This window comes from Perca flavescens, chromosome 22 (assembly GCF_004354835.1).
Source record: "Perca flavescens isolate YP-PL-M2 chromosome 22, PFLA_1.0, whole genome shotgun sequence".
Lineage (NCBI taxonomy): Eukaryota > Metazoa > Chordata > Actinopteri > Perciformes > Percidae > Perca > Perca flavescens.
Window position 1 is genome coordinate 2,589,464 of NC_041352.1, and position 27,257 is coordinate 2,616,720.

Consider the following 27,257-nt stretch of genomic DNA (forward strand, 5'->3'; position numbering starts at 1 on the left):
AAGAAAAAAACGAAATACAAAGAATAAAGAAATGAAAGAAGAAGCGGAGAGCAGGGAAGAAGAATCAGGAGGAGAAGAGGAATCAGAATCAGAAAAGAGAAGGAAGTAGAAGAGGAGAGTAGATGCAAGTGGAGGACAGGAGGAGAGGAGAGGAGGACCCAGTAAAGTAGAGGTGAAGAAAAAAGGACAGGAGAGAGGAGAGGAAGAATCAGAAGAGGAGAGTGATCAGATGAGGAGATGAGGAATAAGAAGAAGAGAAGATATGGATCAGAAGAGGAGATGAGAGGAATCAGAAGAGGAGAGGAATCAGAAGAGGAAAGATGAGGAATCAGAGGAGAAGAGAAATCAGAAGAGAAGAGGAATCAGAAGAGAAGAGAAATCAGAGGAGAGGAATCAGAGGAGGAGAGGAATCAGAGGAGGAGAGGAATCAGAGGAGGAGAGGAACCTATAGCTCCATTGTGATGCTGACAGCAGCTGATAATCCACACATAAATAGAAACTGTGAACAAAAAGGAAACACAGCAGGCAGAAGAATATGTGCTAATCCTTATTTGGACTCTCATTGTTCGCTGCTTGTCATCTTCTGTGGACTGAGGAGAGGAGGGGAGGGGAGGGGAGGAGGGGAGGAGCGCTGCTGGGCAGGCCCGCCGCCAAATGCAAATATTGTGGAATAAATAGTGCCGAAGCTCGACTGTGCCACTTTGCACCTAAGCCTGTGTTGAATTAACACTGTTATCCTAAACAAAACATTATGTTAGTGTGGAAGTGGGCTGAGCGGCGACAGATGGTTAAGAGCATTAGGGAGATACCTGCCAAAGGGCGCCTTTCTCCCCCGTTTGGGATATTAAAATTCACAGGCAAGCCGTGGCTGCAAATGCGCCCGTGGCATATGGCCCGGTAAATATTGACTGATATTTTAATTACCCTTTGCATAATCTAATAATTAATCACAAACATTATAGTTTCACCTTTCCACGGCGCTGTTTCAGAGGCTCAGAAGGAGGTGCTGTCACATACTGATGATTGAAAATGCCTATAATACAACATAAGCATACATTACGAATGAAGCCTCTGATTAGTCGTTGTGGTGCAAAATTGCCCCTTTTTATACTATTATATCATATATATAATAGGTATTATTTCTTTATTACTAGTCAATGTACTCGCAGGATTTTCACGTTGCACCTGGTTCAATCAATCAATCAGACTGTATTTAGATGGCACTTTTCATACATGTCAATGTAGCACAAAGTGTCCCCCCCCCACACACACACACAGATATACACACATAAGATAGCCCCATTCATCCACATATCAACGTAGCCCTAAATCGACAAAAATTAATGCATTAAAAACAGGAACTGAGCTGAGCAAACTTGACACTTAAAACCAAAAGATACTTAAAGTGACTATATGTAACTTTTACATATTTCTGAAACTGTGTAATGTTCCATCTGATGATCATAAATGACCTGTAACAAGTACTTTACTTGAATCTTTTCTCTTCATGCCACTTTCTACTCCGCTACATCTCAGAGAGAAATATTGGACTTTTTACTCCACTACATTCATCTGTTGCAGCTTTAGTTACTAGTTACTTTAGTTACTCCACTACATTCATCTGTTGCAGCTTTAGTTACTAGTTACTTTAGTTACTCCAGTTGCAGCTTTAGTTACTAGTTACTTTAGTTACTCCACTACATTTATCTGTTGCAGCTTTAGTTACTAGTTACTTTAGTTACTCCACTACATTCATCTGTTCCAGCTTTAGTTACTAGTTACTTTAGTTACTCCACTACATTTATCTGTTCCAGCTTTAGTTACTAGTTACTTTAGTTACTCCACTACATTCATCTGTTCCAGCTTTAGTTACTAGTTACTTTAGTTACTCCACTACATTCATCTGTTCCAGCTTTAGTTACTAGTTACTTTAGTTACTTTACACATTCAGATTTCTGCACACTAAACCCATGTAGTTTATAAAATCTGATGTTTGCTGGTTGGACTGGTTGGATCCTTTACACACACTACAATTGGAGGAGAGTTCTGCATCCAGTAATTTTACTTGTAATCCTTAGATTACATTGTCCTGATGATACTTACATACTTTTACTTAAGTAACATTTTCAAAGCAGGACTTTTACTTAGAATCTGAATGTAAAACACACGGAGTTGACTTGTAATTTAATATCTTGTAGAAATAAATGTTCCTTCCGAACAGATTTCAGCTTAATAGAGAAGTTAGAGGAACTCTATTCTCTAATCTAGTTTAGTAAATGGGTTTGTAAGCCCTGAAATGAACTGCACGAGCATTTAACTGTGCTCGGTGTGACACACCAAACTTTGGGGGGATTTTTAAATCATTTGAACCAAGTAATAACATTTCACATCTCACAGGAAATTGATGGCAACATGGAAATATTTTGAAACCTTTGAAACCTCATGTCAGCGAGTTCTACGGCTTATCCACAATAGATTGTTGATGGGGATTTTTTTCAATGCTGTGAACAGCCCTAAACTACAACTTTTGGTATTTTGGGTGAACTGCGCCTTTAGCACCTGAATAAACGTACCTGTACTTGATTACCTTCCACCACTGATTTGGTTTGACTGTTTGATTTCTCTGTCCTCCGACTGCTAGATTCTTAGTGTGTGTGTCGCTATACTATACTGTACAGGTGAGTGTGTGTGTGTGTGTGTGTGTGTGTGTGTCGTGGTGTTTGGCATTCATGTTTCTGTAGTCTGTAAAGAGATTGTTTTCAAAAGAAAAGCATGTTGGAGCTCAGCACAGAAACTGGGCTCAGAGTCAAAACGGGCTTAGAGATACTGACACACACCTGGCAGTGTGTGCACAGCAACGCACTGTACATCCTACTGTCTTCCTGGAGACAGAAGTGTTGGGGGTGGGGGGGCGAGGAGTGTTCGGAGCATGTTGCACTGAGTGGGTGTGGAGGAGCGGGTGGGTGGATATGCTCTGTGTCGCACATCAAACTCCTCGCAGGCCAGAGGAGTTCAGAGGAGGCATGTGGATCCGGCATAATCCGGCACAGACTCACTCAGCATCCAACAACTTAGCATGCGAGAGAGGGCGAGCAGATGAAAAGCAGCGAGAAGCACGCAGCGACTTGCCAACCCTTTTGGAAAAAGGCAGCAGCTTCTTCTTCTTCTCCTTTCTCTCGCTGCTGTTTCGGGGCAGGCTGTCAGTAAGGCTGTAAAAATATTGAGCAACACTCGAGCAACAGTTGGATGAACAGAAACCTGCTGTGTATATTGTTCTACTGTGATTGCATGAAATTCCCCTCTAATTGCTCTTGTTCCTCAACACAGGCCAACGGCTGATATTGAGAACATCTGAGAGCCTTCAGCGTGTGTGTGTGTGTGTGTGTGTGTGTGTGTGTGTGTGTGTGTGTGTGTGTGAGTTGGAGGACAGCCTGGAAAATGAGGCTGTTACGTTTGACAGGTTGGAAGGCTGATTGTAGCTTTCACCTGTGACTTCACGTAGGTAATTGAGCTTTTAACAGAATCCATAAAGCTGCCATATGTGAGCCGAGCAGACCGAATGGAAGGTTGTCCAATATATCAAATATATGAAAACCCAGAGGTGACAGAGGTGTTTATAAGAGACTGACGGGGAAACAGTGACTTTCTCAGTATGATTACCAGTATTACTATATACTTTATGTATACACATACAGTAGGTCCGCCCTGTTCCACAGTCACGGGGAATTTACGCAGCATAAACACAGTCAGTCTTGTGTTTTGAGGACTGAACACCTCCTTTGGCTTTGGAAGGGGTTAACTGCCTGGACCCCCCAAAAAGGCACTCCCCCCTCTGAAACCTAACCCCATTTCTATCGACAGTGGGGAAACTAGCAACAAAAGTAGCCAGGTTCAATCTAATTGAAGTAACATCAAAAACATGAAGTGCAGATTTTTTTTTATCGTGTATTTCTGTTGTGCAGATGAAGAAATAGAAGTTGTCCCAAAGTTTTTAGTAGTGGTGGAGGACGTAGCAACACTGTGAAATATACTTTGGTACATGTAAATGTCTTGCATGTAAATAATACTTAAGTTAAAGTAGGAATAGACTGATTATCGGCCCAGACCGATTTTTGCAGATTATCTGTATCAGCGTTTTATTTACCTGATAACTGATGAAGTGAATTAATGAAAAAGTGTGATACAGTCTGACTTCATGTCCCCACCCCCCCACAACACTATCTGACTCTCTGTTACTGGGGATTATGGTGAAAGTTTCTCATTTATTAAATAATTGCTTAAAGCATTTAAACTAAGTTTTGTGTTGGAGTTTGTAACATTCCAAAATCCTAATTTCCCAAAGATTTTCATTTTCACTGTAAATGCACTTTGGTTGCAAAAATCTGTTATGTTTTATTAACTAATAATGATCGGTATCGGCCTCTAAAAACCAGTATCGGTCGATCCCTTTAAAGTAACTATTATTAGCAAGATGTACTTAAAGTTTCCAAAGTAAAAGTATTCAATACAGAAAAAAGGCCACTTAAATACTGCTGATGTATTAATGTGTAAGTAGCTGGTGGAGACGGAGCCAGTTTTAAATACAGTTGTCAAATAAATAGCATAATAGAGTCTATTAGTCCCATTTACCATTGGTTTTAGTGACCAGGACCACAAGGCTCTCTCAATACACTGAGAAAAACAACAGCAAGATAGACTTCATATTTTGGAATTGGGCATGTTTGATCAATGAACATAGTTTTTTTTTTTTTTTCTTTCCAAAAATCTGCCCATTTTGTGCTTTACATGCATTTTGCTTGGTAAATATCTTTCCAAGATTAATCTCGTTAGCGTAGCATCTGTTTCTTTATCTTTTTAGGCCAAGGACCCCTCAGCCGAAAGAGAGACAGAACAGGGACCCCCCTACTACGTATATTGTATACAATTGAGTTGCATATTAAACTGGGTCTACAATAACATGTAGGAGGCCTATCTCCTTTACACATAAATTTTTCTGGTGCATACCAGTAGTGTAGTCTACGTGATACGCAGGTATACGCAGTATATCCACTCAGAAAGCTCCAGGATGTCCATATACCCACTTAAAACTGCCCAATGACACGCAACAACATACTTTCCATCATATTTCTGATCTATTTTGAAATGTCATCTGTGTTCTTTTTCTTCACATAGGCTAAATAAAGGTACTTCCACCGTAAATTGGTGCATACAAGTTTATCCAAATACAGAAAATAAAGTTTTTGATGCTCATAACTTCCCTGGGGGAGGACACCCAGACCCCCCACTATGATATGCCCTCCCTTCCCCAAAAGCAGATTCTGGCCCATACAGTATATGTATACACAATACAGTATAGCCACTACAAGACGTCAGACTACACCACTGGTGCATACAATACTAAGCTTTTAAAATAAAATGGTTGGCATGTTCATATATTTATACATCATGTTTTAATGATAAAATGTGGCACAGTGAATCCTTAAGCTGAACTGTATCTGTGGACGGCTACCTTATCTATAGGCCAGTAAGCCTATCATCAATACTGTGTGCATTACAGATTCATCTTTACTATTAATATGTTGGATTCATGTTCATGTATATTTTCTTTCATTTTTTTAAACCATTGAACTATTTGGAGGCAACTCTAAGCTGCTGTTGAAGATCTCGGCTTCATGGTTACCAAACAGGGCTTTTTCACGTGTGACCGTAGGAAAAGCCCAGGTGTAAATAATACAATGACTGTTGGCTGTATTCCATTCAGCTGCTTCAGTTTCACGTTGGCTCACCGTAACCCGGTCACGGCTCACCGCGACGCTGGAACACAACAGAGCCATCATTAATGTTATTAGGAACACCTGTGGTTTTCCTACTTAGTCAAAATGTCTGCTGTGGAAGAAAAAAAAGGGACTACGAATGTGATTCCTTCAGCTTTTGTTCTTTCAACACAATCATTAATCGTCCTCTCCGAGCTACTGCAGTGGAACTAGTTTGGTCGACTTGCGACCTCTTTTTCTACTGTCTTGCTGTTTTTTGTGTGCGATTTTCTTCTTTTTTATTTGAAAAAAAAACCGGAGATGTAGAGGTAAAATCCCTCCAGTACATCATAATTAAAAAACAACTTAATGTCCTATGATCCTGTGATAAAGTCCAGGAATTTTTGACCGGGATACACGATAACTTATGTCGGATTGCAGGGACCCAGGTTCCATTCAGCCCAAGATTATTTGTTCTGGGAGATGGATCAATCCTAAGCAGGATGGATAAGCACATAAGAAGCTGGGTCCAGACTAGTTGAATGATAGCCAGACAGATTCTTTTAAGAGGATGGAAGAATGAAGGGCTGCTGTCTATCCAGGAGTGGGCTTGTGGTGAGATGGCTGTTATTGGATGTCTATACTAGAAAATGGGGAAAGAGCCTGAACTTTCTGGAGGGTTCCTTAGAAGCTGTGTAGCGAGGAGAGACGTGTATGATGGGTTTATGGTGTTGTCATAAAAACATATGTTTATTTGGTTTATTGTCCATCTTGTTATTTTGTTGTATGGTCTTGAATATTGTAGTTGCTGTGTCATCTTTTCTTGATTGTTGTCTGGGTGGGTGGTGATGACTTTTACTTTAAAAAGTGAAAAGTAAAACAATTGTTAATTACATAACAAGAAGAAAAAAAAAACTATTTGGTGCTGGACAGATATTTGTACAATTAATCATCTGGTGAGCTTTCAGATTTCTATTGCAACCTCCCTTGTGGAGGCACAGACCCACTCAGCTTCGGTATGTCTCGTCTTTCTGGGTACTAGAAGTTACATTTAGTCAATATTCAACAGTTTCACAGAAAAAAGAAATTGATCTGCGGCACGTGAGTTTGAGGACATCATACTGATGCAAACACGGTGTAATCAGTGTTCCTGGTAGTAACAGCGTCATCTCACATGACTTCAATGTGACTCACCATGAACCCAACTGGTCACCTGAGTTGCTGTACCAGTCCTGTCTCCAGTCCACATACATTAGTATGCTGCCCTCTACTGGACTATAAAAGAATATTGTGTTCATATTGTGGTCCCATACAGCAGATCTCAGGGTTTTTCCTTCATAAAGGAGTTTTTGGTGCCTGCCCAAAGAGGTACCAGCACCAAAATGATAAGAATTGAGAGAAGAAATTGCAATTCAAATCATCTCTGAATGTGCTTAATAGGAACTTAGCAAACAGCTGTTGAACAAGCAGAACAAAAACTTAAATAGGAGTGCTAATCTCCGTTTTACCGTCCAGACTCAGGCTGTGCCGGACTCTCCCGGTGATTTTTACCAGGGATCGACTGATACTGGTTTTTCAAGGCCGATACCAATTAGTAGTTAACAGATAACCAATATTTGGAACAGATACATTTACAGTGAAACTGAAAATCTTAAAGTCAAAATTAAGATTTTGAAATGTTACAAACTCCATGGGGGGAGTGGGGACATGAAGTCAGACTCAGTGGGGAGTGAAACTGAAGAAGAGGGTCAGACACAGAGCTGTAGCAGAGCAGAACACTTTTTAATTCATTCACTTTATCAGTTATCAGGTAAATAAAACGCTGATACAGATCATCTGAAAACTGCCCGATAGTCGGTCTATCACTAATTTTCACGGTAGTATTGAAAGTGCTCATTTTATGCTCATTTTCAGGTTCATAATTGTATTTAGAGGTTATATCAGAATAGGTTAACATGGTTTAATTTTTAAAAAACACCATATTTTGTTGTAGCTCTTCTTTTCACCCTGTGTGTTGAGCTCTCCGTTTTAGCTACAGAGTGAGGCATCACACTTCTATCCCAACATTTTTTTTTAAGCAGTTTTGTTGATTGGGGTTCCATTTACTCAAGCATAGTAGACACGTTTATCAAATTGTCAGAAATGACAGGCAAATGCATACACTACCGGTCAAAAGTTTGGGGTCACTTATAAATGTCCATTCCGCTCCATTATAGACAGAATACTAGCAGAGATCAGTTGCATTGTATTTTTAAAATCAGGGCAGCAGTTCTCAGATTCCATTATGTGCTTACATAATTACAAAAGGGTTCTTTACTGTTGTAGAAAGAAGTGGCTGATCTTTGATGCAATATCTACATTGTCCATTATCAGCAACCATTCATCCAATGTTCCAAAGGAACATGCTGTTTACTAATCTGATATCATTTTAAAAGGCTAACTGAGAAAACATTGGAGAACCCTTTTGCAATTATGTAAGCACATAATGTAATCTGAAAACTGCTGCCCTGGTTAAAAAAACGATGCAACTGATCTCAGCTGGTATTCTGTCTGGAATGGAGTGGACATTTATAAGTGACCCCAAACTTTTGACCGGTAATGTAGATTTCTGTTAAATAAGGTAACGCAGACTCAGTGCCTTTACTGTACGACGCGATCATGCGTGAAGTCCCCCCAAAAAGGCCCATTCTAAGTCATGAAAAACCCTGGCTGTGAATCTAAGAATCTGAACCAGTTTATAATCCAGTATATAAATGAGTGAGGTCAACCTGCACCATGGAGAAAACAAAAGGCAAGGAAAATGTTCTGACTTTCAGAGTTTATTTCTCTAATATTTCTTTATATCACAAAAAGTCTTCAAAATGTAGACTAGGATCTGTATGTAAACTGTACACAAAAGCAAGGCACTATACACTGTAGGATTTAAAAATCAAACGCATTTCATCGCTTTGCCGTTTATCAAGCCCGTATCCTGTTTTTTTTCTATATCTGAAACAGAAATGACACTAGATGCAATAACAAAGCTGTGTCATCTGATTTATAAATGGCAACCGGTGAACTGTACAGCAAGAGACACTTCTGTAATATCCAGTTTTCATCATCATACATTAGAAACCTCCTCAACATTAACTATACAGTTTATTCAATCATTATCAATAACTCAGTGAACATTCATGAAGCTTTAAAAAAAAAAAAAAAAAAAAAAAATCCTATATGAATCTGATAAATATAAATTATTTGTAATGCACAAACATACATACAAAGAACAGCAGAGAGATGCTGAGGAGTGTGTTCAACAGGCTGACAGACCTGCTCCCACTCTAACACATGGCTGCATGGCTGACAATGTAAGGGCACTGGGTTGTTCTGCGTATAGTACATATTTACAACCATCAACATTAAATTCAATAAAGTTGTTGGACCTGCGCTCCCTGCCTATAGACGTCATCTGAAACTGACAAGTTTCAAAAGGGCTACTTTACAGAAGAACCATTAACACATTCCCTCAGAGGTGCATCCACCTACCAGGGCTTTTTTCGGCGCCCCCCCCAAAAACATTTTACCCAGAGCCAAATAAAAACTCACCCGCACCAAAATGATAAGAATTGAGAATAAAAATAGCGATTTAAATCCTCTCCCAATGTGTTACAATGTAATTTACCAAACAACCGTACAACATAAACTTCGATAGGAGAGCTGATCTCACTTTTACCGTCCAGTGTCTTCCGTTGAGCCGTTCTGACAGCGGTACTTAAATATTAATACTACTTTTTTTTAACCAGTTTTGTTAATTGGGGTTTCATATACTCAAGCATTATACACACGTCTGTCTCCTGAGCCTCGGTTGTGTCCGGACGGCAAGCCAAGAGGAGCCAAAAACATCCTGGTGTCTTCTGGTCAGCTCTCAGTTTCAACCGTTTTTAAAATAGTCCTTTGGCTTTCTTCAGCTTCACCTGCTTCCAGCCGGGCAACGCCCCATACTCCTCTCTGGTCATGTCCAGGGCTTTCTGTGGGAGCACGGAGCAGGCCCAGTCACACACAAACACACACATCATGGTTTAGAGATGCTCTGATACCAGTTTTTGCTTCCCGATATCGATTCTGATCCCTGAACTTGCGTCTCGGCCGATACTGAGTACTAGGGCGATTTGAAAAAAATCTAATTACAATTTTTCTGCCAGATATTGCGGTTACGACTCAATTTGCATTTTTTTTATAGCTGCATATTGCACCTTCGACGATCATGTTAAATAAAGTAATAAAATAGAAAATCCAGTGAAAATAGGACATTTGTGTAAACAATCTGTGAAATGTAACATTGTTCCAACATTATCCTATGAAAAACAGTAAATCTAATAAGAATAAAAAATGTTAAACCAAATGTTACAAACATTCAACTAAATCATTTACATTTGATTTGCCGTCTTCACGATTAGCTAATCACATTCTTTCAAATTGTGATTTTGATTTGAAAACGATTCATCGTTCAGCCCGACCGAGTGCCGATCTGATAGCAGTGGGTCATATATTTGATTATGTTTAAAAACCTGTATACTACTATCCCTGCATGGATGGGATATGATTGCTATCACTCAGTACGCTTACATGCACACCAATATTCCACTATTATTCCAAATATGACAATATTCTGAATTTGATACAGGTCATGTAAACAGCATATTCCGGTAGGATATTCCGAATAAGGCCTTTTTCCGAATTTAGGATTTTCTGATTAAGACATACTGTATTTCCCCCACTGTAGGTGATATTCTGGTATTTCAGGTTTTAAAGGCATTCTTTGGATATGTATACAGCACATTTGGAATAAGTGTCTGAATCAGGGTTTTCACAGCAGTTTACGACCAGTTTGTGGCCTCTTGCCTGTTTACGGCTTACGGTCAGCTCTTTGCGTTGCTATGGTTTCTGTACACAAACCAACCAGCTAACCGTTTGAAAGGCTGGAGACCCGATAAGAAGGAGAAACACAGCTACTTTTAAACTTTATCAAAGACTTGGATATCAACAGGTTTTTGGATATGAGCACACATCGCTATGCCGACCTTTTCTAGAAGCTGGTTGAAGGAATAAAAGAGGGACGCTGTGTTCACACGCTCCAACAAGACCTCCACCGCTGGAAAACTCTGAGAAAGTCCTGGTTTGCACGGCTACATGTAAACGGGAATATTAGTGGAGTACTCACTTTCATTAGCCGTGTAGACAGTTTAGTCAGAATATAGTCTTTTTGGGAATAAGGGCAAAAAACTGGAATATTATGTGCATTTAAACAGCCATTGTTGTCGGCCTGGCTCAGGTTAAACTTTTTGTGAAACATGAACAAACAATGGACGTAGTAGAACTTTATTTTATCATCCAGTTTGACAGTGAGGCATAACGAACCTAAATAAACTACTTTTAAGTCGATTTTCTTCAGGGCTAAATAAGGTGGTATTCGGTGCATAAACTCCAGTACTTGCAGATACTGAGACCAGCATTTTAGGCGGTATCGGAGGTTTATCCGATATTGGTATCAGAACATCTCTACCATACGTTTACAATACAAACTGTTGAGAATGTCACACCAACACATCCTGCAACATGCATGGTGAGGAATGAGTAACATCTGAGAACACACTCATGTGGTAAATATGGTCAAAAGAGCTCAAATCTCCAGGATTCAGTACTGCGTCCACACCGGCTCGTCAACAGCATGCTAAACTAATAAGAGGAGTTAGACCTTTTATCAGACAGAATATATAAAAGAGAGATGAGGAAGAGTTTGTGAGTGAAGTGATTTATGGTTAAATTGAGTGAGGAGTGAGGATGCTGTGCAACTTGTCCAGGTCATCCATGCTCAAGTCAGATGACTCACCTTCCCATAAGCCCCTACACCCTGGACGGTGGAATGAAAGAAGTAGATAGGTTCACAAAAAAAGGCAAGAAGATAGAGAAGAAGGCAAAACGTGATGAAAGACAAGAATGCGAAATTAAAGAGGGAAAAGAATGAACATAAGGGAAATCTGAGATAGGTCAGGAAAACCATAACATATTTTCAGAAAGTGATCTATAATATTCCCATAACTCAGTGTTTCTGAACAAGAATCTTCCTGAAAGTCATATCGAGTGAACATAAGTTTACCCTTTAACTTCATAAATCTATATTCTTCTTATTGTCAATAAATGAAAACAATGAATGCATGTACTCACTGGTATGGTATTTATGAGGATTTATTGGCAATAAGAAAGATGTTAAACAACATCAGTCTTATTTAAAAGGTGCAAAATCATACTGTCTATTATACTGTACTTTAAAGCACTACTTATCACTTTTTTGGCCACTTTGGGTCACAAAAAGCTGAACATCACACGTGTCTGACATATTACGGGCGTATAAAGTTCATATGGCTAAATCGTGATTTATGGTTCTGCGGAGGCTCCACGCAGAGCTCTCGCCGTAGCCTACATAAGAGGCCTGATGTTTATACTTGTGCGTTGGTGTGTGAATCGTGTCGTCGTGTGTGTGTGTGTGTGTGTGTGTGTGTGTGTGTGTGTGTGTGTGTGTGGGGGTGTGTGGTAGAGAGAGTGAGAGAGTGATGGCGATTATCTTCAGAGTGAGTAGTGACTCTAGAGTCCTAGTGAGAGAACCAAAGTGTCTCCCCTGTTCTTTCTGACCACGGTGGGAAATCTGGAGCAGGAGAAGTTAACCCTCTCCTTGATCTCATGTTGTTGATGGAGAAGGAGAACCAGGAAATGAGTCGGGGGGGAAATGCAACGCTACCAAGCCACGGCCGAGCGACGTGCTTCGCCGCGACGTGTAGTTACACTTTTTCCGAGAGCCGCACGTCAGCCTACGGCGTAGGGTCGGTATCTCCACGCACCTTTGTACGTAGCAAATGGTGTCGAATTTACACACAAGTATCAATCACGCTTAATGTGTTAGCAATCAGGTGCTTATTTACACACCCTGCAAACACAGAGCTACAAGAGCATTCATTCGGAGTCACGTTTACATCCACCTGATGAATGAACAAAGTCAAATAATCACTTTTTTTTTTTTTTTATCTTTTGGGTCCCCGCTAACTCCTTACACTCTTTAGCTGTTAAATGCTCTGTGTTCACCAGCTAGTTGCTAACTTTGTCATTTGGTGCTGGGCAGGTAGTGGACAATGAGTTTATCACCACTTCTTTCTCGGCCACCTGCTGTGGCTAAACATTAGGAGAGAAGCGAACCAAAACAGTGAAATTAAGGATAGGGCTGAATTGCGATTTTTATGCTTTTATGATTCAATTAGTGATAAAAAAAAATAACATAAAAAAAAAGTTTAGCCAAAGATAAAACAGATAAAACATGTCATGAAGCATTATAACATGAGACACAATCAAAACTGCTCTATATTCTTATGCAAGGATGAGAACATAGATAGGAGTGTAACTTTCTTGTAAAGTGAAATGTCTGATCTGCCTCAGTTCAACAGCAGCATCTACATATTACTGCTTCTACCATCATGTTCAATAAAGTGATAAAAAAAAATCCACTGAAAATATATATTTCTGTTAACAACCTGTGATATGTAATGTTGTTCCAGCATTTGAATCTAAAATGTTAAACCAAACGTCACACCAAACGTTCCATTAACCGCGGTCTTCATTAACTAATCACATTCTTTCAAATCTCGATTTTGATTTAAAAACGACTGATCATTCAGCCCTACTTGGGGATCATAAAACTAAATTAAAACAAACTAACACTGCAGAGTAGCTGATCATTCTCGGGTTGGTTTGACACTATGAGCGACACCTTTCACAGCACATTGGAGACATTGTAAATATAAAGAGATTGAATAGTAGCCTGGTTGACACCAGACCCTTCTCAGTTGTAACCGAGAGTGGGTCTGGGGAAGTTTCATTCACAGCTCATTTCCAAAGGGGCGTCACCAACAGATGCCGGTCAAACACCACTGGGCGCAATTGGATAGTCCTTCAACCAATCAGACCAACGATCCGGGTGACGTACCAGCGACAGCGGCATCGACGGGCTACTGCCGAAGCAGGGGCCGTCATGTTGAATGTAAACAAAAAGTCATTGTGTAAAGCCCGCCTCAACGGTTGTGATTGGTGCTTCGATTTGGAAAAATTGGAAATGGGCTTGAATGGGCTCTTGGCCAGACTGACTTGCAGTGCAAATCTCAAATTTGCCGGAAGTTTGTCAGGGTTTTCCCAGGCTAATTGAATAGCGCAAATTTAAAAAATGTCACTGTGAAAGTAGTCGTAAAATGTGTTTCTAATATATCAGAATTAAACAATTATTGAGCTGTTTCACATTCTCTAGCTAAATGTTTTCTCTTTTAGTTAATGACCGAAAATCATCATGGTTAATATCTAAAACAAACTAGCACCTTCAAACATGTAGCACCTTCAGAGTAACAGAGAGTGGCTGTAGACTGCAGAGTCTTACCTCAAAGTCCTCATCAGACAGGTAGACCTCCAGGCGGAGAGGGTCAACGCCCTCAGGCAGCGGCCGGGCCAGAACATCTGCCAGTGGGTACGCCGTCTTACACAGCCTGGCCAACACGTCCTCTACCAGGATAATCTGGTTACACACCTCCGCCTCCTGAGAACACACACACACTAAATATTTCAGTCAGGAACACTCTGGTAATAGATTTAACCATTTATTGCAACAAATGGAAATACAGTTATGCTTGGCGCCGATGGCTGCGCTCTTAATAATGCTCCCTGGATCAGCAAAGCAGCATGCTAAACTGAGACAGGGAGCACCATGCTGAAACCCCCTGGGTAAAAAAAAAAAAAAAAAAAAAAAGAAGAAAAAAAAAAAAAAAAAGAGTGAGCCAAAAGAAAGACATTGAAAACCAATTTAAACTTTGAGTCATGTTAGGACTCTGAACTAGGAAGGTGGAGGCAAAACATTGCCAGCAGCAGCAGTGAGTGTAGCAGGGATCCCCATTTAAAATAGTCTCGCTCTGCCAGACCATCCACAATCTGCAGAGGAGGGTCTAGTTTGTCCACACAGCATTCTGGGATGGGAGAAAAACGTGCGAGGAAATCGAAAATTGTATGTACTGTGATTGTTTTGCGATGATTTTTAAAATCAATTATTTTCCCTAGAATCAATATTATTTATTTAAATTTTTTACCAATGATTCACCTCCGATGGCGACTACGTCATATCTGCTTCCAGCTAAACAAAATCCATGTTTTGTTCTTCTTTACAAATGAAACAAATGTCAGACTGACTGATGTGATTTGCATTCTTAGAAAACAATCCGTTTTTAGAAATGTCTCATGATATAGTGTCTCCAGAAGTGCATTATTCAACTTTTGTTTTTTGTAAAATAAGGAAAAGAAAATCGCAATACTGAATACTATCAAATCGCAATACAAATGGATGTATCATGAAATAATGGAATGGGGACAGAGGCATATGGTCCCAGCCCTAGTCCATAGTAATGTTGACTTTTCCTCCCCCCAGCTGAAGACCCGTCAAGGGACAGAGCTGCTGATCCAGTCAGAGATCGACAGCGTCATCAACGACTGGTACCGGGCCCTCACAGAGACCATCAGCACACATCTTGTCACAAGTTTTACTTTGAAAGGGTAACTTCTGTTTGGTGTTTTTTTCAACCTGGACCTTATTTTCCTATATTTTGTGTCTGACTGACTGATGGGTACAACAATCTCTGAAATTGGTCCATTATTAAGCGAGATCGCTGCAGCTGGCAGCGGCGAAACAAGCTACAATGTATCGCTGATGGGTAATTGGGCATCTTCAATTTACATCCACAAAACGTGCACGTGCTGTTTTACCACTGACAGGCGCAGATTATTGTTCTAAGTGTCTGCTAACGTCCCAGCTGATACTGACCTGAATTCATGAAAAAGGAATACAATAAGTGTATGTGCTTCCGTACAGTAGACACACTAATGGCTACGGGCAGACACTGTTCATATCAGATGATGTAGCTGGGAGGAATCAGATAATAGGATGGGATCCACACACCCTCTCCGTGATCTCAGCGATGTCCTCTCGGTGCTCCCAGCTGGGGAACATGTTGGTGAAGGTGAGTGGCTCCAGACCAGCGTGGATCAGGTACGCTTTGGGAGGCTTCTTCTCATTCTTTTCTGTGGCAACAAAGTAACAACAGGCCACCGGTGTTAAAGAAGCACTGCTGCAGTGGATTTGCACTGAAGTTCACATTAGAGCTGGGCAATATGGAGAAAAACTATTTTGGACCAAATACCTCAATATCAATACTGCTGCGATATTGGTGCTTTAACAAAATATTTACACAATGAGATTTTAGATAAGTAATCATCAGTCATGTGGATATAATAACTAAGTGGTAATAGAACAGTCAGGTACATCACTTTACTGTAATGCAGCCTTTAAAAAACAGGAAAAGACAGCACTTGTGTCGTATTGCGATATCCAAGATTGAAGACGATATTTAGCCTCATATATCGATAAATATATATTGCCCAGCCCTAGTTCACATGCATCGTTTTCAGTCTTACTGTTGTCTGAGGATGTCCTCAACAGTAACAAAGTGGTTTTGTATGTGTCTAATAATGAATGGTTTTATTATGAAACTACATACAAAAAAATAAACTTAAACTTAAAATTCAAGACAGTATTTCAGTTTAAGAAAAAGCAAGAATAAGCTAAATAAATAAATTATCATGTTTAAAAAGGAGTAGGAAGAAGCAAGATCAGGTCAGGTCATACCCTTTTTATGAAATGTTGATAATGGTTGTTTTCAACAATACAGCCCTATAACCGAAAACATCGTCAACATCTAAAAAAAACATTTGCAGATCAATTAATGGATCAAGTTACTATTCCATAAGTTTCTTAATTACTGTACTGTCCATCCAGTATATTTATCAAGCACAATTAGCTTCTTAATAGATCAGAACAAACTGACCTTGGCATAATAATAAGAATGAAGAGGAATACCTCTGCAGTACTGGAGCACAGTCTCCATGGCACACTTCCTGTCCGAGTCCCAGCGGATTCGGGCTGAGCCGGTGCTCTCGCTGTCCTGAGGCCACCAGCCCTGCCACAGATACACCTCATGGTGGTTGTCCACCAGGAACAGGGCTGGACCGGAGAATCAGAGGAGGACAGGATGAGGACTCTCAGAGTACAGAGGACAGTTTCACAGAGTGGTCGCTCATCAACTTATTCAGGAAGCTAGTTTAGTGTGAGGAATGAGGTTTTAGGTCTTACATGTTGGGGATTCACTGAAAAACTGTTTTGGATGACTTGCTTGTCTTAAAGCTACAGTGCGTAGTTTCTGTCTCCCCTATGAAGAATTCGGTAACACTTGAAGGTATCTACATAAGAGTGACATGACACTGTCATGACACATGAACCCTAACCCTAACTTGTCATGACAAAAACCGAATGAAACTTAACAACAAAAAGCGTTATGTCATAAACGTTTATGACTAGTTTATAATGTTTATGACAAGTTCATGACAGTGTCATGTCACTCTTATGTAGATACCTTCAAGTAAAGTGTAACCAAGAATTCTAAGTAATGACAACAAAACTGTCCACATGTTACAAGCCTTCTGTGATCGCATATGCCCCCCCCGGAGTGAAGAAATAGCCAAGTAAATCATCTTTGATCATGAAAAGCACACACACACACACACACACACACACACACACACACACACACACACACACACACACACACACACATATATATATATATATACATACATATATACAGTGGGGGAAATAAGTATTTGACCCCTTGCTGATTTTGCAGGTTTGCCCACTTACAAAGAATGCAAAAATCTACAATTGTAATCATATGTACATTCTAACAGTGAAAGACAGAATCCCAAAGAAAATTCCAGAAAATCACATCATATGAATTTGTTAAAATTGATAACCATCTGATGAGGAAAAACAAGTATTTGACCCCCTGGACAAACAGCAAGTATTCTGGCTCCTACAAGCCAGTTAGTCTTTCTTTAAGACACAGCCCCAATCCGAACCAATTATCTACATCAAATACACCTGCCTCACCTCGTTACCTGTATAAAAGACACCTGTCAACACCCAAACAACCAGCATCCAACATCACCACCATGGGCAAGACCAAAGAGCTTTCTATGGACATCAGGGACAAGATTGTTGATCTGCACAAGGCTGGGATGGGCTACAAGAGAATCGGAAAGCAACTTGGAGAGAAAAGATCAACTGTCGGTGCAGTTATCAGGAAATGGAAGAAGCACCACACCACCGCCAACCTCCCTCGGTCTGGGCCTCCACACAAGATCTTGCCTCGTGGGGTGTCCCTGATCATGCGAACGGTGAGGAATCATCCCAAAACCACAAGGGGGGGAACTGATGAATCAACTGAAGGCAGCTGGGACCACAGTTACAAAAGAAACGGTTGGTAACACACTACGCCGTCATGGATTGAAATCCTGCAGCGCACGCAAGGTCCCCTCAAGAAGAAACATGTACAGGCCCGCATGAAGTTCGCCATTCACCACCTGGACGACTCAGAAGAGGCCTGGAAGAAGGTGATGTGGTCAGATGAGACCAAAATAGAACTTTTTGGCCTCAACTCAACTCGTCGTGTTTGGAGGGCAAAGAACACCGAGTACAACCCAAAGAACACCATCCCCACCGTCAAGCATGGTGGTGACAACATCATGCTTTGGGGGTGCTTTTCAGCCAAGGGGACGGGACAACTCCATCGTATTGAGGGGAGAATGGACGGGGCCATGTATCGTGGAATTCTGGACCGACATCTCCTTCCCTCAGTGAGAGAGCTGAAGATGGGTCGAGGATGGGTGTTTCAGCACGACAACGACCCTAAGCACACCGCCAAAGCAACAAAAGAGTGGCTGAAGAAGAAGCACATCAAGGTTCTGGAGTGGCCTAGCCAGTCTCCAGACCTGAATCCGATTGAAAATCTTTGGAGGGAGCTTAAAATTCGAGTTGCCAGGCAACAACCTCGGAACCTGAATGATTTGGAGGCTGTCTCCAGGGAGGAGTGGGCCAACATCCCTGCCTAAATGTGCACAAACCTTGTCACCAACTATAAAAACCGTTTGACATCTGTGCTGGCCAATAATGGCTTTTCTACAAAATATTAACATGCTGTTTGTCCAGGGGGTCAAATACTTGTTTTTCCTCATCAGATGGTTATCAATTTTAATAAATTCATATGATGTGATTTTCTGGAATTTTCTTTGGGATTCTGTCTTTCACTGTTAGAATGTACATATGATTAAAATTGTAGATTTTTGCATTCTTTGTAAGTGGGCAAACCTGCAAAATCAGCAAGGGGTCAAATACTTATTTCCCCCACTGTATATACATATACATATACATATATACATATACATATATACATATATATATATATATATATATATATATATATAATGCGACTATTATCGCCATCACACCCCCAACCAGCCCCGTCAGACACCGCCTACCAAGAGTCTGGGTCTGCCGAGGTTTCTTCATAAAAGGGAGTTTTTCCTTGCCACTGTCGCAATAGCCACTGCTAATGCTTGCTCTTGAGGGAATTACTGTAATTGTTGGGGCTTTGTAAATTATAGAGTGTGGTCTAGACCTACTCTATCTGTAAAGTGTCTCGAGATAACTGTTATGATTTGATACTATAAATAAAATTGAACTGAAATTGAATTGAATATAAAAATTATTAAATTATGTAACTATTTTTATCTTCACATGTACAAATGCGTGCGTGTATGTGTGTGCGTGCGCGCATGCTTGTGTACCTGGCTGGGAAGCTGCATAAAGGTCCTCCTGCAGGAAGGGCATAGAGTTGACTTTCCTGGGCTCTCTGGCAGGGTAAAGAAACTCCAGCGCCGCAAACTCCCCCGAGCTGCTGCTCAGCTGGTACAGACGTGGTGAGAAGTTAAACCTCCCCGGGTCTGAGGGGCAAAGGTCAACACACCAGGGTTATTATTTATAATAAACTCAAACCAAAAGAAGGCAGTGAGAAATACTTTCAGCAAAACTTTAAAAAAACACAACCTCAAACTAACTATATTGCCTGGTTAAACCAAAGAAAATAAAATAAGAAATGAAAGTAAATTCATGCAGTTTTAGTTTTTCAGCTTTAATATTTCACACCTGAAAAAAAGGAGAAAGCATGAGTCATTAGTCAATCTACTAGAGATTGCTTTTTTTTTTTTTATATATAGATCTCTATACAAGACACTTCCTTCATTATATAATGAAAGATTTTTTTTTAACAGTTATCAACTTCATAATCATGCCACTGGAAATATTTAGAAACTCAGGCCTCCTATCTGTCGTACATCTCAACTTCAGTTTGGATTGAATGACAGGATCAGTGATATGGGACGCTTCGCCATCAGATTAGTCAAAGCTAACACTTGTACAATTTAAGAAAGCTGTTAAAGGTTGGTTTTTGGCTGCACAATGTTCTCCCTATGGGATGTCTTGTAAACAACCCATGTAACTCCTGATATTATTTTACCTTTCATATGTATTCTGTTAATTTGATATGGTGTGTAATTTTAGTTTTTTTTCCCCTCTTTCTTCTCTTTTATTCTACCTTTTTATTTTAATTGGAGTATGCATTGGAGAGTGCCCAGATTAAGACCCTCTGAGGTTTATTTGCATCGCTCCATCACATCTTTTATTGATTATGTGTATATTAATCTGTAGTATTTGTATGTGTGTAAATTAATAACTGAACTAAACTCCTGTGACACTGAACCACAGAAACTTATGGACTTGACATTCCAGGAGATGGCGCTGTGATGCAATTACTTCACATCTGACACTAGTAGTAGCACGAAGATTAGCCATTGTGGCCATTCCTATACAGTTCTCCTACCATGTATTTTGTATGTATATGTAGCTTTAATTTATTTTTTTATTAACCTTTATTTATACAGGTAATGTCATTGAGACACAGGGTCTCATTCTCAAGAGAGACCCGTTTGGGACAACACACAAAATCAGTTGCAGACAGACAAACCGATTACAATAGGATACACACAACTTACTATATACAATACCTGGCCCTAACTAAACCCACTGCAAAACTACAGTAAATATATAAAAACTAAACCTTTGTGAAAATCTAAAACTAAACTAAAATTAGCAAAGACACTCTGAAAACTAAAACGAAAACTAACTAGAAATTCAAAATGCAGTTAGAACACCTCGCAACAAACAAACATAAGTTCATAACACCATCCACAGCTGTGTCCAGTAAAGAAAAAACTTGGTAAAAATCAAGACTCCTTAAAGCTGCATTCTATCTGAATTCCAGCAGGGGCCGACACATGCGGTTGCAAAAGGAGTTTGGTTTCTGTAGAAGTCTATGAGAAAGTGACCCACTTCTCACTTGATTTATTATCTCACTAAATATTTTCATAATGAGTTTATGGTCTCAATCGCTAGTTTTAAGTCTTCTGCAACACAGAATGATGTTCAGTTTTTTTTTTTGAAATCGGCGATAAAGCAGGGAGGGTTTTAGGGCGTGGCTATGATGTGGTTGCCAGTGACAGTGTGTAACGTAACGTGGCCCCTCCCTCACTCCTCCCTCTCGTCTAAAATCGTCACATCCCAACCAGGATGGCTGCGCCCGTAACGGCAAACTCGACGACTCCTAGCAGATCTCCACAAACCAATGGGTGACGTCACACATGCTCTGTCCATTCATATTATACAGTCTAGGGGTTTGATGCACTTTGGTGGCCCCCACCTTGCAGCATGCAGTCGTATGCTTTCCGGTCCCTCCTCCCGAGGGGTTCCCAGAATCCTGTGGGCTCTGATCCCTCGTCACATTCCCGGATGGTCACCTTGCTGCTGCTGTGGAGGCCTGTTTCCAGAGGACAACTGTACAAAGACAAACGTGTCATACTGAATGATGGCGGCAGTATTAAAAAAAGATAGAATCAGAAATGGATTTTTCTCGATACATTTGCACGATAAATAATAAAAGGTTTCAGGAATTGCTTCCAATTGAACAGTCCCACTTACTTCTAGTGTCACTTCCGACTAGACTAGATTTTCGATAACAGAACCAGTACCGTGACTTTGACACAGGTTCCTAAACGATACTTTTTTTGATATCAATTTATAAAACAAAAATAAATTACAACATTACGGCACAAATCTTTGTATTTTTCAGCTCCTACTCCTACTCAATTGTGTATCATAGAGTTCTTCCTGCATGTCTCTACAATGTGTAACGTTAGACAGCCATATTATTATTATTATTATTATTATTATTAGATCTTGGTAGAAGCATGCTGCATGCTTATTGGCTCACTGACACTGATGAGATTTACTCCTTAGGGATTGAAATTAGGTATTGAATGACGAGGCATTTTGTAATGCTCAATACTTTAGAGGCAATTCGGTCGGTGCCTAAAAAGTCTTGGATTGGGTACCCAGCCCTAAAGGGCAGTCAATCAAGTTTCCACTCACTGTTCTTTGATTTTGTTGGCGGCGGTGCGTGCCACGTCCCGTGTGTGTGTCTGAGCCTTGCAGCCGTGCCACAGGTAGATGAGGGACTGGCTAGCACTCAGCAGCACCATGGAGACCCTGGAGCGCAGGCTGCTGCAGTGACAGGCCACCTCCAGCAGGTGGCCCTCCACCTCCACCTCCCCCCGCACACAGTACAGACGCCAGTCACCTGGGGGGGGGGGGGGAGGGGGGGAGGGAGATAAGAGAAGGGACACGGGCACAGAGATAGATTTAGCTAACGATGTAAAAAAATAATTATATATTTCTTAGCTGAAGTGGAACTGATTCGGTATAGCGAAAATAGAGCGATTATCGGCCCTGGCTGATTATCGGTCCGTTTTTTTGGCAGTTTGCAGATGATCTGTATCAGCGTTTTATTTACCTGATAACTGATAAAGTGAATGAATTAAAAAGTGTTCTACTCTGGCTCTGCTACAGCTCTGTGTCTGACCCTCTGCTTTGGTTTCACTCCCCACTGAGTCTGACTTCATGTCCCCCCCACAACACTATCTGACTCTCTTACTGGGGATTATGGTGAACATTTCTCATTTATTAAATAATTGCTTAAAGTAGGGCTGGCCGATACGGAGAAAATCAAATATCACGATATTTTTGACCAAATACGTCGATATCTATACCGCAACAATATTGTAGTGTTGACTATTGGTGCATTCACAAAATATTTACACAATGAGATTTTTGATAAATAATCATCAGTAATGTAGCTATAATGACTAAGTGGGTAAAGACAAATACTAGAACAGTTACAACAGTCTGGTAAGTTCAGAAAATGACATCACTTTACTGTAATGCAGCCTTTAAAACCAGGAAAAGACAACAGTTATGTCATATCACGATATTACGATATCCAAAATCTAAGACGATATCTAGTCTCACATCACGATATCGATATATCATCGATATATTGGCCAGCTATAGCTTAAAGCATTTAAACTACAGTTTGTGTTGGAGTTTGTAACATTCCAAAATCTTAATTTTGACTTCAAGATTTTCATTTTTACTGTAAATACATTTTGGTTCCAAATATCTGTTATCGGCTTCAATAACTATGATCGGCATCGGCCTTGAAAACCAGTATCAGGCAATCCTTACTTGTAGACTAAAGAACAAAAAACCTCAGCTATTTGAGGTGTGGGAAAATACGGAGCTCCTGAATGTTTCAGTGGGAGTGTTTATCCCTCCGGATGGTTTCTATTCTTGCAATCCAATTATTCTTGGAGCCACAACACAGTTCTCATATACGTGAGTCGCTCATTATGAGCAGATGATGAATTTATATCACTGTTACAGAAGCAGAGATTACTGTAAATGCAGGTCTAAGAAGTCATTGTGAGTCTAATTCATTTAAAACTGTCCGAGTTTAAGTGTAATTTAGAAAAAATGGACCTCTTAATACACTTTTTTGCGTATTAAGCCTGTGCAGAAAATAATGGAATAGCAGCAGAGACCAAACTGTGTGTTTGTCTTGATGATTAATGTGTGCTTACCCTGGGAGTGTTCCTCCTCCTCTTCTCTCTTTCCTGAGTGGATGACCATCCCTCCTTTGAAGCACTGCAGGAAACATGGAGGCTCCTTACCCTGCTGGACCTGAACCTGGAGGGGGATCCAATGGTACAGGAGAGGAGTAAAGCCCACAAAATGAATGACAATTAACAATTAATCTACAGTAAATAGACGGACAGAAAACTGACTCGCTAAGTACGTTTACCCAAGTACTATAATAATAAGTGCAAATGTTAAGGTACTACTGGAGTCTTTTCTTTTCATTAGCTGATTAAACACAGAGTTGATTGACAGAACTGTCTGGATCGTTTCCAGTTTCTATAATGGGAGGGTTTGTCTGCATTGAGTAGTTTTACTTTTAATACTTTAAGTACATTTTCCTAATTATATTTTCATACTTTTACTTAAAGTAACATTTTCAATGCAGGACCTTTACTTGTAACGGAGTATTTTTACAGTGTGGTATCAGTACTTTTATTTAAGTAAACAATCAGAATACTTCATCCACCAACGGCTCACACACAGACGCACGCGCACAACACCAAAATTTGAAAGGAAACTTTCTGCTATTGTTCTTTGTCTTCACTTTAACAAACATTCCTTTCATTTTTACGTCATGAGTGGCACTAAAACATTTCTAAAGTCATGAACATCAAGCGCAAAAAAAAAAAAAAAAAAAAAGTTGAAAAAAGTTGGAAAAATGTCCCTGTGTCCCATAAATGGCTTGCTTTTATGTGAGGCAGGGCATTAATATGCTTCCTGTGTATGTATCAGCCGCGTTAGGTGTCCCTCCTACTTTATCTGTCCCTCCTACTTTATCTGTCTGGCCTGATCTTAAAGGGGAAATTCCACATTTAAACATTTGTCACACACACACACACACACACACACACACACACACACACACACACACACACACACACACACACACACACACACACACACACACACACACACACACACACACACACACACACACACACACACACACACACACACACACACACACACACACACACACACACACACACACCTGTGGTCCGCGCTCCTCATCCAGCTCCACCGTCATCAGTGCTGATGTTCCTTTCTCGCTGACGGTGGAGTTGCGGCCCTGCCAGAAGAAGTAGCAGCACTTCTCCTTCCCGGCCCCCGTCGTCTTCTGCTGCTCCGGCTTCTGTCTCCTCCCAACTGATGGCCAACATTTTTATATTTGGAATCAAGTTCAGACACATTTTAAGCCTATACAGTACAAAGATAAACATATATCTTGTTTTTTTGTAACTAATGACGGAACATGATCTAATGAGGAAGTGATGGATAATTAATTTAAATTGGACAATCTGATAGCTTGAAAAGACTTTTCTTATGAGTTTATTTTGTGTTTAACTACTCTGATCTACACACTAGTAGGGATAGAATAGCAGAGGCAATTCAACCACATCTTATAATGTCTGTAAATAGAGAACACTGGTGTCTAAATCAAAGATGGATGTTTTCAGAGCGAGTCAGAGGCATTTTACAGATCGGTATGACGTATGAACAGTTGAGTGGCCTGGATCTACACCAAGCCACATAAAAACTAGGATCATCTAGTGTTGTGGCTTTTGAGGAGGAGGCAAAAATGATCTTATCAGTAGTGTGTTCATGTTTCTGTCAGAAGTTACAGATGGGATGAAACCAGCTGACTTGTTAGAGCAACTTTATTGTGTCACTTTAATGGCAGAGCACCAAGGTTACAGTATAATAATAGTTTAAAAATGATCAATTAGTTTGCATTTTATTTTGGACTTTTCCATTTTATTTTAGTGTGAGTTAGTTTTCAGAGTGTTTGATATTTTTGGTTTATTTTTCCAGAAAGGTTTAGTTTTACCTTGTCTTGCTTAGGGCCAGGTAAATGTCTACGTGCAGTAGCTGTTTAATCTGTGCTACTTTAGTGTCGATGTCAAGCCATCTCATGTCTGTTCAGTTTCTGTGGTTCAATGACACGAGAGTTGATGGGAATTCATGCGGTCTCCTTTTTTCAATAGTGAAATATTATAGCTAAAAAAAAAAAAAACTGGCAATGATTCATTTTGATTTGGTTTTATTAGTTTTTTTAAACTGGCAATATAGTTTTCAGTTTAGTTTTAGCTTTTCTTGAAGGTTTTTGTTTTTAGTTTCAGTTTACTAAAAATATTTTTCACTGTTTATTTTGATTTTAGTTCACTACAATAACCCTGCAGAGCACTGATAAATGAAGTTATCAATAAAGATTTTTAAACTACTGACTGTTAGACAAAAGACCCTTAAGTGTGTGAATAAGTGATGGTGCGTATGTGACAATAGGTGAACACTAACCTGCAGTGCTGACCATGTACTTCCACTTCATCACGTAGGTGTCGCCCTCGTGAAACTGGCCGATGCTCTGCAGCGGCAGGCGGCTGTAGTCAAACTCCAGGATGTGCCACAGCTCCACAGCCAGCGTGCTGACCTCGTAGCTCCGCCAGTCCTCTGCCTCCACCAGGCCGTAGCCCCGGCCCACACTGAACCCGTCCAGTTTGGTGCAGACGGGCACCTGATGGAGGGGCAGCATCAGGGAGGCGTCGTACGCGTGTGGGTGATCAGACATGGACTGCTCCTGGGGTGAAGATTTAGACGAGGGACGGAGATGAAGGACAGGATGTGCATTTGATACTGGGGTCTTCAAAGTTTTTTTTGTTTTTGTTTTGTTTTTTAAAAAGATACATTTTTGGGGCATTTTGGTCAGTGTATCACTTATCAGTTCAATTTTCTAAGTGCAAACATACATTTGGAAAAACAGAAAAATGGGTTCCAATATCCAATTTTTAATTTTTTTCCACCTTGACAAATAAAAAAAATTGGATCTTTAAACTGTTTTTCCAATTTTCAGTTTTTTATTCAGAGGATCAGAAATTGAGAAAATTACAAAATTGCGTCTGAGCTCCAATTATTCAATACTGCAATGGAATTCTCTTCCTCTACTTCGCGGAATATGCACGTCATTAACTGCATATGGACCAAATTGAAAAATTGATAGACTTTGGGGTCAGAGGTGCTTGCAACTGATGGTTTCGAGTGGGAGGTGGGCGTAACTAGGTGGAATGAGGGAGAGAATACCATTGCAGTATTGAGTAATTGGAGCCCAGACAGAATTTTGTAATTTTCTAAATTTATTGGATATTGGAACCTATTTTTCTGTTTTTCCAAATGTCCGTTTGTGCTTAGAAAATTGAACTGATAGCGTTACACTGACCCATTTTGACCTTTAATTGACAGGACAGTTGTAGACAGGCATCAGGGGGGAAGAGGGGGGAAGGCATGCAGCAAAGGGCCACAGGTCGCAACTGAACCCAGGGCCGCTGCGTTAAGGACTTAGCCTTGGCACATGGGGCGCACGCTCTACCAGGTGAGCCACCAGGGCGCCCCTTTGAAGTTTCCAGGGGAAAGCTTAG

At 40.3% G+C, this 27,257-nt stretch overlaps 1 protein-coding gene across 1 annotated transcript in view; it reads right to left on the bottom strand.

Moving 5' to 3' along the window:
- Positions 1–8,556: 8,556 nt before the first annotated feature.
- Positions 8,557–27,257, bottom strand: part of svila (supervillin a) — a 79,537-nt gene continuing 60,836 nt past the window's right edge. The window contains exons 32-42 of the mRNA XM_028569599.1: positions 26,143–26,422; positions 24,839–24,993; positions 23,790–23,895; positions 22,243–22,450; positions 21,515–21,648; positions 19,548–19,703; positions 16,726–16,869; positions 15,769–15,890; positions 14,206–14,361; positions 11,623–11,643; positions 8,557–9,760 (exon numbers count right to left, since the gene is read on the bottom strand). Coding sequence (XP_028425400.1) covers positions 9,674–9,760; positions 11,623–11,643; positions 14,206–14,361; positions 15,769–15,890; positions 16,726–16,869; positions 19,548–19,703; positions 21,515–21,648; positions 22,243–22,450; positions 23,790–23,895; positions 24,839–24,993; positions 26,143–26,422 — 1,569 coding nt within the window. The 3' untranslated portion in view covers positions 8,557–9,673. The remainder of the gene's footprint in view (positions 9,761–11,622; positions 11,644–14,205; positions 14,362–15,768; positions 15,891–16,725; positions 16,870–19,547; positions 19,704–21,514; positions 21,649–22,242; positions 22,451–23,789; positions 23,896–24,838; positions 24,994–26,142; positions 26,423–27,257) is intronic.